Source organism: Diadema antillarum, unplaced genomic scaffold (genome assembly GCF_040938485.1).
Source record: "Diadema antillarum isolate AM-2024a unplaced genomic scaffold, OU_Dant_1.0 seq00002378_RagTag, whole genome shotgun sequence".
Taxonomy (NCBI): Eukaryota; Metazoa; Echinodermata; class Echinoidea; order Diadematoida; family Diadematidae; genus Diadema; species Diadema antillarum.
This window is the reverse complement of record NW_027272992.1, coordinates 129,233-142,801: the sequence shown is the minus strand read 5'-3', so window position 1 is coordinate 142,801 and position 13,569 is coordinate 129,233. Positions and strand designations below refer to the sequence as shown.

General features: G+C 36.4%; 1 protein-coding gene across 1 annotated transcript; it reads left to right on the top strand.

The window, feature by feature from the left end:
• Nucleotides 1–1,067: 1,067 nt before the first annotated feature.
• Nucleotides 1,068–13,094, top strand: LOC139714681 (sorbitol dehydrogenase-like). The gene is made up of 9 exons (XM_071626357.1): nucleotides 1,068–1,153; nucleotides 5,290–5,323; nucleotides 6,860–7,024; nucleotides 7,377–7,533; nucleotides 8,470–8,588; nucleotides 9,770–9,835; nucleotides 10,228–10,403; nucleotides 11,856–11,977; nucleotides 12,399–13,094. Exons 1-9 carry the CDS (start codon nucleotides 1,082–1,084, stop codon nucleotides 12,553–12,555), a joined length of 1,068 nt encoding a protein of 355 aa, XP_071482458.1. The 5' UTR covers nucleotides 1,068–1,081; the 3' UTR covers nucleotides 12,556–13,094.
• Nucleotides 13,095–13,569: the final 475 nt, after the last annotated feature.

Here is a 13,569-nt window from a genome sequence, read left to right as displayed (position 1 = left end):
TATTTTTGCACTGGTTAACTTGTTTGATTACTACAGTTTTTTAAGCTTTATATAAATGTATTGTAGTAAGGGTAACATAAGAGAGGGGACTGCATTTTACAAGTGTGCTTTTTAGCAGCCCCTCAATTTCCATTTCCACCAAGTCCTTAATGAAACATGTCTTTTATTCCTACTGATTATGGATGTTACGAGAAATATACCTTATTTTTTTACACCTGCGTTACCAATGTACAAGTTGTATATTGTTTAGAATTGAAAATTTAAAAAAAGGAATGAAATGAAACAAACCTGAGAACAGGTTATCAAAAGATGGGGTAAGTTGTTTACTATAGTATCTATCATGTTTTACCATAAAAACTGCAACTTGGAGAACCCGCTAATAGCAATCACTTTTAACGTTTTCAGCTTATAAAATAATAATTAATGGATACGTATATATTAGCAAATAATTGCAGAGTATTAAGTTGAACAAACAAACATTTGTATAGTGTGCTAATTTAATTGTGACACTGCTCAGTCGTGACTCGAGAACACAGCGAAGTCTATAGACTTAGACTACAATACACTGAAGGGACGAATGAGTTTTATTTTTGTTCTCTTTTATATACATGTACCACGTAAATGTCGTGCACGGTTCAAAGGTTTCACCTTGAGGCAGGCGTTGTTATCAGAGCGCTTTCGCTTACAGAAGGGGAATACAATGCACTGTAGTTATCTGTCTCGGCAGAGATCGAGAGCTCTTTGGGATGTCATAGGCCAACGTTTGTTAGTTCTTCACATTTACCTCATAATAAAAGGAGCATCACAACATAGGAAAGGGGATCCGACATCTGAGGTTTAGAAAAAAAAGAACTCATGGTGATTAAGATGATATTTCCCTCTTGGAATATTATATAGAAGTGTAGGCCTCCTGAAAGAGTGCAGTTAAACATTTCCCCAGGAGCTATAGGGTGCAAAAGATCCCTTTCCACATCCAGATAATCTCAAACAGATATCTGTAGCTAGCAGAGCAGTGCGAGTTTCCCGTCCGCGACACTCATTGTAGGCCCCACTGCACAGCGTATTAATCAGCGAATTCCGAATGATGGCTCTTGCTTCTGCACCTGATGGGAACTTGTCGGTTGTTCTTCACGCAAAGGACAAGATAGTTTTGGTGAGTATATTGTATCATAGGCCTGTAGGTCCTATTGACTTCAGTATTGTCACGGCTTGTCAGCCGTGTATGCTCAGACCCTCGTGTATGCTCAGACCCTCCAATCCAGGCTCGCTTATTACGGCCATGCACAGGGTACGCGAAGATCTAATTTAGTGTCTACGTGCACGTTGCAGTATTCACCGGCAGTATAGCAATTGCTTGTGCCAGCCTTTTATTGCTTAGCTTGAATCTGTTGCTTTGATCAAAGCTTCTGCAAGCAAGTACTGCCCGCGATCATTTGCTAATAGACCAAAGTATTTGCTTATATAAAAACGTATGTATATTACATTTATTTATCTATTGTTTATTTATTCATTTACATTCATTCACAACGAAAAATGCAAATAAACAAACAAACAGGAGCATGGTTATTATACCCTTCAGTTCTGCTGATATCCAGCAAACCTGCTTTTCAAGGAAGCGTACGTAGTATACATAAACTTTCAGTTTAAAACAAACAATACAAAACAAACATAAAAAACAAAGTATATTATTGGCCCTACATAGATACAGTCATAATTACAAATCATTCTTTACAACTACATTCGCAAAGGGTATTAAAATGGATACCAGTGTATAAGTACACAGATCAACTCACAGAGTCAGATTAACATTATTTCCTATCGTGCTTGGCAAAGTATAAGATCATAAGGTATGAGGTTGGTCGGCAGTGTTTCTTGAAAAAGGGGCAGTAAACTAAGCGTATGGATGGGAAGGGGTTGAGCATGGGAAGAGCATATTGGACAGGCTTATAGGAAGAACTATACCTTTTCCGTACTCGGTGGACTATTGGTAACATGTATCCGTGTTACGTAATAAACGGGTCGCTGTGTGATCAGGCGATTCAGGTATTTGTTACATGTGTAGAGGCGGTGCAAACCTGTTGAAGATGAGACAATGAGACAATGCTGTTATTTTATCCTGTCTTCAGTATCTTGCCAATTTAGTGTTGGAATAAAATGTGATACAGATTCTTGTTGCTTTATATCGAAAATCATTATATGAATATATCTATTTTGCATCGTTTGTAATTTCTTAATTCTTTTTTTTTTGCGATTTGGAACATTAACCCCAGCTTGTGAAACAGTAATCTATGTGGGGTAAAACTAATGAGTAATACAAATTGATAATGGTTTTACGTAAAAAGATTTCACTCTTCGAATGCTTTTCACGGGCTGTTTTGGCACATAATATATAACATATACGTGTTTAGACCAGTTCAAAGTAGGTTCCTAATAATTCCTAAATACTTAAGTTCATTCAGCGGTTCAATATACTGGTCATTGTACATATCACACAAAATTTACAATGTTACAATTTCTTTCTCGGACCAAACACCATTTACATTTATAACATTTTGTTTATTTTCATCCACTGACAAATCTGATCACACTGTAATTGCATTTCCTCTCGTAATTATTACATATTCTTATTTCTACAAAATATTCCTGTGTCATCTGCATAAAGAGACAATTTAACACGCAATGATATATGTATAATTATGTTACACAGGGTCATTTATATATATATATTATATATACAAAGCAATAATGGACCCAGTGTTGAATCGTGGGGTACACCAGATTTCACGGTATAGTCACTGAGAATACAATTTGTACAAACACATTGTTGTCTACCACTTAAATAGTTTCTGAACCACTGTGGTTCTTGAGAGAATACCCCATATATCTTGTAAGTTCATGAATAATAAAATCATGCAGGTCCTGGGCCCTGTTTCATAAACCTGTTCGTAAAAATACGAACAACTTACGAGCGACTGGTGATCAGTTCTGATGTGCTATACTTAGCAGAATTTCCATAATTCAGCACAAGAACTGATCACCAGTCGCTCGTTAAAGTCGTTCGTAACTTTACGAACAGCTTTATGAATCACCCCCAGGTCAAAGACTTTTCGTAAATTCAAAAGTAAACTTCCAGTGCAGCTAACAAGTGCATGTATATCGATTCTCTATTAGATATTCGTATCATGCATGTCACAAAATGTCATTGAAGTTGAATGAAATGTTCTGAAGCCAGATTGGAATTGATTTAACAATGAGTTATCTATTGAATATGGATTATGGATAGCTTTTTCAAATATCTTGGTTATAGCAAGTAAAAGCGATATTGGTCTGTAATTATTCAATATCAGGTTTACACGTACCTTTATGCATAGGAACGATTTTAGCTGTTTTAAAAATCAGCGGGTTTAGTAACATGCTATGTGGCAATTGCATTCGGTATTTTTTGGGAAAAAAAACTTCAATTGAAAATATAAATAAACTTAATAAGAAATCCCGATTTCTGGTTATATAACACAAAAATACATTAAAGGGATTGTATAGTTTTGGTTGAGACCTAATTTCAGGTTTCTAACATTTTTGGGTGAGATAATGAGAAACCTCTTATGAAATATGAAAGAGCATGTAATTCCATGAGGAATTCAATGTTTATTTGATAAAAATTGGTTTTGAAATGGCTGAGATATCCAAAACAGAGCAATTCTAATAAAGTGTGGGACCCACACTTTTTTACGATCGCTTTGTTTTACTTTGTTTATGGATGTTTCAATCATTCCAAACCCGATTTTCATCAAATAAACTCTGAATTCCTCTTAGAATGGTATGCTCTGTACCATTTCATAAGTGTTTTCTTGGTATCCAACAAAAATTTAAAAGCCCAATTCTCATCTCCACCAATACTGTACCATCCCTTTAACTCTTATCTCCAGTTTATCAAAGTGTGAATAACCAATGCATGGAGTATAAAAAAAAACAGCAAATGAAATATCAATGTACATAATGCAGTAGATGCTATTCTATAATGTATGTGTGCCTATAAGCATCAGGCATCATTGCCTGATGATTGCGTCTCATGGAGGTGGCATGAAACTCCGAGTAGCAATAAATACGGATGAACCTGCTGTCAACCGAGTGAACTTGTTCCAATACTTCTGTCTAGATAGATACACCGATGTATATATGTCTCCATCCCCCCCCCCCCCTATGAAAACACGTTTATCAAGGGAGAATTATTTACCGGACTGGTGTGAGACCTAAAAACGTACCTTCGCCATAATTGCCTTGCTGATAGTCTTTAACAAGACGCGCCTTGTGGAATACAAACTTAAAGCCATATGGTAGGCTTAAATAAATTGCCCTATTGTTTGTGCTTGAAATATACATCGTGATCGTGATTATAGTCTGACGTGAATACATGAGTGACCATTACCGTAAGTCCATCAAGCCACGCTCTGCATGAGCTATAGCAATGGTATCATGGTAACGCCACTTAAGCTTGTTTTGATGAAATGTCGAATGTAAGCGATCATAATCATCTAGCTCGTGCTTCACAATATCTGATAAGACTGAAAAAGAAGAACCCTTATCATGCCTGATTACAAGAACAATGGCGGGCCTCTAATAATTGTATTGCGATCTGAAATATATTTTAAAAGATTGATTTGCACGTATACAACTAGAATGATGCGAAGCGTTTATGGAATCTCCCGGCATTTCAGATTTTACTTTTTTTTTTTAATGAGAAGAAAACTGTACTTTCGTTGTCTAATAAAATTCATTTATTGCCATACTTAGTCATGAAGTTGTTCGAAAATATTTCACGGTGTGATGTCTATAATTGTGTGTCAAACATCCAGCAGTATGATTCGGCACGCCAAATTGAATGCCATGTCTATGCACAGGACTTCAATAAAAAAAAGAAAGAAATATGACGCCCGTCGAAAGATACAATGTGCGCGCAAGTTATTTGTGTCGTGATACAAACTAGACAGTGCCTTCATAATAGGACGAGCGAGAATATCACGAAGGGCACGGGTGAATAACATGTACAACAATATGTATGTACTTGTATAGATCTTGAAGTTTGTACTTCGAACTCGATATGTAAATTCAAAGTGAAAAAAAAATGTTTTACTAGTGCATGTAAAGTTCATTCAATTTCCTACTCGTGCAATATGTGGTTGGCATACTTGTATACAATATCGTGAATGTGAGGGATTTACTATTTTACTTAAATGTGCATGTGATTGTTCATCCTTCATTTTGTTTAAAATTCTTTCTTGTATTATGCAGGAAGATTCGCCAATCCCTGAGCCAAAGGAGAATGGTAAGGCAGTAAATGCATATCATAGGGAAAGTTAGTTTACCCCGAGTGTCAGAGATATTTTGACATTTTTGGAATGACAAAAATGGACCAGAATATGATAATAATAGTAATAATAATAATGATAATAATAATAATAATAATAATAATGAAAATAATAACAATAATAATGATAATAATAATAGTAATAATTATTATTATTGTTATTATTATTATTATTATTATTATTATTATTATTATCATTGTTATTATTACTTACCAAGAGCCACGTTGTTCCAACGACATTAACTCATTCTGTATAATGGGAAGCGAAGGGACTCACAACGAAGGAGATAATTATGATTGTTGAAGTGTCACTAAAAGTTGATTTCCATGATGGGACCAATTGAAAGGGCTGGCTATAAGGCGACACTTGTCCCTTGCTTATGCAGCCATGTAGTGTACCTGAATTGTATACACCGACGGGGTACAATAAAAAAGAAAATACATTTGTTGTCGACAATTTACTCATCACAACACAAGTTTCGAAGCCACAGTACATGTATTTAATCAACATCAATACACACACTTGTGCTCACATCACACACACAAACACACAAACAAACAACCACAAACAACCACTCAAAAACTTACAAACAGAACAAAAAGAAGGAAAATAATAAACACCCTCGCTACGTCTTGATACTTCTATTTACTCCTACAATAATACATAATTGCTGCAAAGTACAGGTATACAAAAATATTTCAAAAGCCGTATTATGCCCAGTATTATGTAAAAATGCGTTTTTGCGCGTAATACTATATATACTAAGTACATGAATGCATTGCTGTATAAGAAAACTGATACCACAAAGCCTTATAATACCAACGAAGAAAAATTAACATCTTAATTGTAGCATTACATGTATATATATATATATATATATATATATATGTATATATACATACATATATACATATGCATATACAGATTTTTATTCATTTGTATATTTATTTATTTTATTCATTTACTTACTTATTTATACATATATCTATTTAGTTATTTGTTTTCATTTTCTTAGAGGGGAAGGGTCGTGGTGATAAAGGTGTTCCGGAATGTTTCTTTTTTTGAATAATTTGCTTATTATCTTTCTGTGGTTGTAACGCCGTTGACTAGCAATTATTTTCGAGGAATACTGAAGGAGGATCTCGATGCCTTATGCGATTCCCACAACAAAGTGTTCCTAGCTCGGGCTGATCAGTTGACGCTGATTTTTTTCGGACTTCAATACATTCCTTGATGTGATCTCAAAGTTGACAATGGTATAGGTCTTGAACCTTGAACCTTGAAGTAGTAATCCCTTTCAGCAGTTCCTTGAAACTATCCCGGGATGAGTCTCTCTATAAAGGCCACATATAAAGTTTCCCTTGAGTGGCCTTTCTATATACAGACATTCTATTTCGGTAAAAGCGATGAGTTTCCGTAGAGACCATTATTTTATCTACATGTGTTAGACCACATTTATGTGTGGTTGTGTGGATGTCTTTTTTTTTTTTCAGAGGTCCAGCTCAAAATGGCAGCAGTGGGAATCTGTGGGTCAGATATTCATATATGGTCCGATGGCTCCATAGGCGACCTTGGAATCACATCGCCAAAAACTCTAGGTCACGAAGCTAGCGGCACTGTGACAGCAGTTGGATCAAATGTTACGTCATTGAAAGTTGGTGAGTCATCACCATCAGTTGAACCTCCTGTTGGCCAGATTTCACTCCAAACACACACACACACACACACACACACACACACACACACATACATTTTACAGCGAAGTAAAAATTGTGAGGGCATGACATCATCAACTCGCTGATTTCAAAATGTCGTATATCTTCCTTATTTCTTATCCAAGTTTTGTCATTTTTGTATCATTCTGTAGGGAATATTTCTCTCTTTCGTTTGAAGTTTATCTAATATTCGGATGGATTTCGAATTAAAGAAAATAACTGAATCAATGTGCATTTAACAATCAAGAAAATATTCAATTATGATTTCTTCCATTATGTTTTGTGATGTGAATAGGTGACAGGGTGGCTTTGGAACCCGGTATACCGTGTTTGAGGTGCGACATCTGTAAAGGTGGTCGCTACAATGTTTGTCCGAGTATGCTCTATACTGGTCTGACTGTTGACGGTGGACTAAGAAGATACGCTTGCCATCCTGCCGAATTTTGCTTTAAGTAATAAATAATTGCGATTCTCTTTCTCATTCAGCCCCAATTAAGTAAATACTTGCAGCCGTAACAAACAGCAATTACAGCTATATTAAAGACATTGATATTGTTATCATTTGATTTTAAATGTCATTATATAAACTTACCAAAAATATCTTAACTCATACTTTTATTTTAAAAAACGTAATTATGATATCTGTTTGTGCTCGTGTAACTCTAGTTGGGCAGTGAAGTTAGATGAGCTGTCGTCATAATTAGCTGTTATGGATTGATTCAGATCTTATATATAAATGTCACTTTAATCGGTCATGCCAAGCAGTTCTCTGTTAAACTTCATTTGTGCATGACTTTGAAAAAAGCTAAGATTTACATAATTGTCTTTATGCTACTATCATGAACTATATCAGTAAACCTAGTCAAGAGGACTTCATACTTAATTATATTTTTGGAGTAGCGACGCTTCACGTCATCTCCGGGACTCTTTATCAGGCCGACTGATCTTTGGTGGCAATATTGGTTGCGGACCCGTGACAGGGTTGGGGAATTTTACGTCAACAACTAATTGAAGCCAATGATCAGTCGGCCTGATGAAACGTCCCGGAGAGGACGTGAAACGTCGCTACTCCAAAAAATATAAGTCCAGTTGACCAGATTTACTGATATAGTTCATGATCTGCTTTGCCTGGATGACTGAGAACATTCATATACAATAGTTGGATGTTTGCAACACAGGTTAACAGTGTTAAAAAAAGGAACTTATATGTGGGGATGCCTGTATTAAGTATGAAATTGTTTACGTGTCCCGTTTTGATTCAATTTCGTTTGATTCAAGCTCAACCGTTTATGTATTTGCTGTCACTTTTTTTTTTTCGTAATGGAAGTCGATTTGAGATGGAGGGAGGTGGAGTGGAGTTTTAAAGTGAAGTTCACAACACTTTGCAGACTGCCTGACCACGTGAGTCTGGAAGAAGGCGCCCTACTCGAACCATTGTGCGTTGCTATCCATGCTTGCCGAAGGGCCAGCGTCTATGCAGGGTCCAAGGTACTGATCTGTGGCGCAGGTAATTGTGATGTTCTCTTATACATTGATTCTTAATTAACCCTATTTTAACTGGGGAGGGGGGGGGGGGTCAAATTGCCCCCCCCCCTCTCGACATTTTGCGCCACAATTCCGCAACGCGCAAAGATTTTGCCGCGTCGTTTCATGACTTTTTTCATTGAAGTCTCCCGCATATTTTGAGACCAAATTTGCGACGTCTGGGTACACCGTTCTGAAGTTACGCAATGTTTTGCATATGCGTGTCAACCCGAAAACAGCTCAAATTCATGATTTCGTGTACAAATCCAATGCAAATTGTGGGTATTTTTTTTTAATTGATATAAATTAGATTATACTTAAGAAATTAACAAAACAATAAAAAACAAAAGAAACAGAATTTGATTGCGCTATTTCTTTACGAGAAAATTGTTTGATGTGTCTTAGAGGAATCCTGACACAAAAGTATAGCAATCCTTCATTTTTTTGATGGAGTTATAGGTGAAAATATGATTTCATGCGTAAATTTGCATAATTGATTTATTAAAAAATATATAATCAATATTTTTCTATTGTATGACCATGAAATCTTGAAGTTGACATCCGACTCTATGTTCAGGCAAAATTTTGTGGCGATCGCGCGATTGGCGGCCGAGATGAAGGGGGGGGGGGGTCAAATTGACATCCCCCCCCCCCCCGTAAAAACCAAATAGCCCAGTTAAAATAGGGTTAACGCAGTAGTATTTAGTAGCAAGAGCTGTTGAAGTAAAGGCGTTTTGGAATAACGAACTGATATGCTGTGACGTAAAACTATATACGCGCTGTACAGACCTCGAAAAAAATAAGGCAAATACACTACAATATTCATATTCTTCAAAATTCTTCATGCTTTGGTGAAATCTAAAATAATCGTATATATATTATTTTGATCATGCGTGTTCTCCATATGGCTTAGCAAAACTTAGGAAGTATTTTCGTGGCCAGTTGGTCTCGATGATTGAGTAAAAATATATTTACGAAGGCATGCAAGAGCCTTGAATGCATTTTTTTTTTCAACTTAATCTGATTAAACTGAGGAAATGATTTGTCCGACCGAATGGATTTAATTACCGAGTGTGAAACTGAAAAGCACGAAAAGTGGCAGCCAACCGTTGCTTCAGATTGTTTTGTTCTTTGTTGTATGCCATTCATCGGTGATGTATATAGGGCCGATCGGACTACTCTGTCTTTTGACTGTAAGAGTCATGGGGGCAGCATCTATTGTCATCACAGGTCAGTAAAACTTTTCCTTTCTCATTTTTCTGTATTGTTTTTATGTTTTGGGTCATCCGTATGTCCATCTGTACTGCCTAGATCTCATTAAAATGATTGACAAAAAAAAAAATATTAAGATTCTTTTTTTCAGTGCTTAGCAATGATATCATTTTGGGCGAAGTATTTTGTGGTCAGGATCTAATTAATGCCCGTCAACTTGATTCAGAATGTCATATTCCCTCCATAACTTAAGCTGGAATAAGCTGGGCTGAAATTGGGATAGAGTAAAGTCCTATAATTTCTATCTGCATAAAACTCACCTTCATAGTTCGCTATGTGACTGGTTGGGATAATAATATTATCATAAGAATGTTCGCTATCCTCTGATATTGAATCAACGTTCTCTACAGATCTCGTACAGAGTCGTCTGGATAAGGCCGTTCAGCTGGGCGCTGACCATGCGGTTCTTGTGGACTCCAAGGATGTCCAAGAGATGGTCAAGCGTATCCACACTGCCCTAGGTGATAAGCCCAATATCACCTTAGAGTGTACTGGGGCGCCCGCTGCTCTACAGACAGCAATTCACGTTAGTATGTCAGTTATCTGCATATATGCGTCATATTTGCATATGAAAATTCGAATTACTGGGTAACTCATCACTTTCTGGCAGCGGAATTCACTCATTATACAAATGTATATTTGACTTACTGAAATTCCTCATTAAGTAATGATGTTTGACAGAAATGTTAGAATTCAAACTTGGACGATGTCAAACAATGAAAAAGTTAGGATATTTAGAATATACATATATTGATGAAAAAAGAAATCCGTCTAAGGTATACTGTCAAGGTCAAATTATATATGTTATCATATCACGCAAGAACCAATGTAGAATATCGAATTCCTCAGACTAGAAACAAGGTAAGGTGGTTATAGAGTAACTGCAGTTATATATTTAGGATTTACAGCCTAATCCATATTTGGAGTTTAAAGGTTAACGGAAGCAGAGCCTCTCTTCAAAGTGAGAAAACGAGATATTAATTAATGAGTCCTCGAAGTAAAATGAGTGGATATGAATCAACACTTTCCTTATAAGAAGAACTAAGACATCCACTGACAATTTTACCGATTCCAACAGGTTCTCGAAGGAGATTAGTTCAGATTGATAGCAGAGATAATGGTCTGATGACTGCATTCTTGTTGACTTCGTGATTTCAAAGTAGTATAGCACAAAAAATGACGGGCCGAAAATGATGTCAGGTTTGTTAATCCGAAGGTCCGTTAATCCGAAAAAGGAAAAGAAAGTGCGTACTAACAGCGAACCTTGTTTGTTTGGAATGACAACGATTATTGTGTTTTTAGATTAACCAATCTCCGGAATAACGACCCTTTTTTCATTATCCGATGCATGAATCATTGGAATAACGAACCTTATTTCATATTTTGATTAACGAATCTTCGGAATAGCCAACCTTATTTCATCTTTGGATTGACGAACCTTCGGAATAACGAACCGTTGATAACCCTTAGCGATGAGAGACGAAACGTTAGATATTACTAACTGTACTTTGGCTATTTTCCTTTTTTTTTTTCGTGTCACATTTCAGCTTTTAGTGTCCAGTGGTGATTCAATTTTGGATCTATATATAGGAAGGATGAGAATCAAGAAGACATTTATTTCGCTGAATTCACAAGTTGGAAAGGTCACTGGTTCAAAAGCCACTATAGCTTTAGCTCAAAACTGCAGTTCTTCAGCCATTATGGATAGTCACAAAAAAGGAACTCGGATCGTCCCCTCTTGCAAAGAAAGTTAATCCTAAGTGTCAATAGATAGGATCATTGAATTGCCTCTAAATGTAAATGAACGGCCACGATTTTGGACTACGGTTATTTCATCAAAAAAAGTGAGGGCATTCCAGTTGAAAGAGCGCAGTAGCCAAATACTGGAGCTCGTATTAACATGAAAGCTAACGCGCTTCGATTGATCCGGTTGAAATGGATATTATCATTGATCGATTCTACATGGTTCTGTTAACAGGCTACCCAGATAGGAGGTGTTGTGACTTTGGTTGGACTGGGCCCATATAACATTGATCTTCCAATCATCCTGGCAGCATTCAAAGAATTGGACGTTCGCGGCGCCATCATGCAACTGAACTGGTGAGAGAATTCTCCTCTGTCCGTCCAAACCAGTGTATGTTGTGACCCCCACCTCCTTTGTTTTGATTTATACTATGATATGATTTAAATTACCTCTTACCAAAACGGCATACAAAAACAGGCATTTGTGTGTGTTTGTGTGTGGTGTGTGTTTGTGTGTATGTGAGTGTGTGTGTGTGTGTATGTGTGTGTGTGTGTGTGTGTGTATGTATGTGTGTGCGTGTGTGTGGCTAGACAACCCGAGATATATCTTATCAGGACCTTCGCATATTAAAAGATACATTCATTTTGTATGTATATCTACATGTTCAAGTTATTTAGTGTTCGAAACAGTGTACATGTATGTGCTTTGTATATTCTGCTTTAATTGCAATCTATGTATCTATATAAATTTCGTTTGTTGTTTTAAATCTACTTGTAGTTTCCCGACTGCTCTGGACATGATAGCGAGCGGTAAAGTAAATGCCAAGCCGATCATCACCCACCATTTCAAGCTGAGCGAGGCGATGAAAGCCTTCGAGACTGCCAAGGCTGGGGCAGACGGCGCCATCAAGGTCATGATCCACTGTGACCAATAGATCGCGTCCTATGAGGTTTCCAAGTGACATTGAGGTTTTCAAGGATTCTATCATAGCGTGAAACACAGCTATATAATTTGTGCCAATGCCAAGTTCAAGTGTGTACGTGTGTGTCACACACAAACACACTGCTATAGCTTCTGACCATTCGAGTATTGAGAATTTAGGGTTTCTGGGAGGAACACTGAACTAGGACTTTCTATAGCTCGGTTGGTAGAGCACCGGGCTAGCATCCGGAGGTCTCGGGTTCGAGGGTGTCATAATTATAAGATGATCGTATGATAACGGATCATAATGAGTATACTGATCCATTTGGCCATGATTAAGGTCTCTATTGATCCCCAGTCAAATATGTACTGTGCTTTGTTAAGATATTCTTCTATGCGTAATGCCTTTAATTTGGAGCGCAGATATGCCTAATTTCTGTAATCAACCTTAGTCGATACGTTACTGTTTCTCTAAGATTTAGTCATATTTGCAGTACAATTTTCTATATAATTTATCCATCAATCTGTTTGTCTGTCTGTCTGTTTTCCTCTCTTTCTCTCTCTCCCTCTCTCGCTATTATATATATATATATATATATATATATATATATATATATAATATATACATATAATATATATATATATATGTATAATATATATAATCCATATACATACAGAAACAATTCAGGTATAAACATAATCTTATCAAAAATTGAACAGGACAAGCTTATGCTGACAGTACGAAGTTTATTTTGACACCAATTTTCTGGCTCCTCTCCCTTTATCAAGTGTTCTTGTGTGCATTATTATAATCGTATATTATAATTATATTCATGTATGTATGTGTGTTTTGTGTGTGTTTGTTAATGGACATATTGGAATTGCCTGCAAGAAAGTGTAAGAAGCGAAAATTCAATTCTGTGGGAAAAAAACATTTCTTTTTGTTGAATATTGCTATTGGGTATAAATTGTCTATGACAGTCTCATCATCGCAGTCATTCAGAGCAAGAAATGTTGTGTATTATCC

Bases quoted from the DNA above. Each gene is read 5' to 3' on its own strand.
- LOC139714681 (XM_071626357.1), top strand. From the start codon at position 1,082: ATGATGGCTCTTGCTTCTGCACCTGATGGGAACTTGTCGGTTGTTCTT. The intron at 1,154-5,289 runs GTGAGTATATTG...TGTATTATGCAG, and splicing joins CAAAGGACAAGATAGTTTTG to GAAGATTCGCCAATCCCTGA. The intron at 5,324-6,859 runs GTAAGGCAGTAA...TTTTTTTTTCAG, and splicing joins CCCTGAGCCAAAGGAGAATG to AGGTCCAGCTCAAAATGGCA.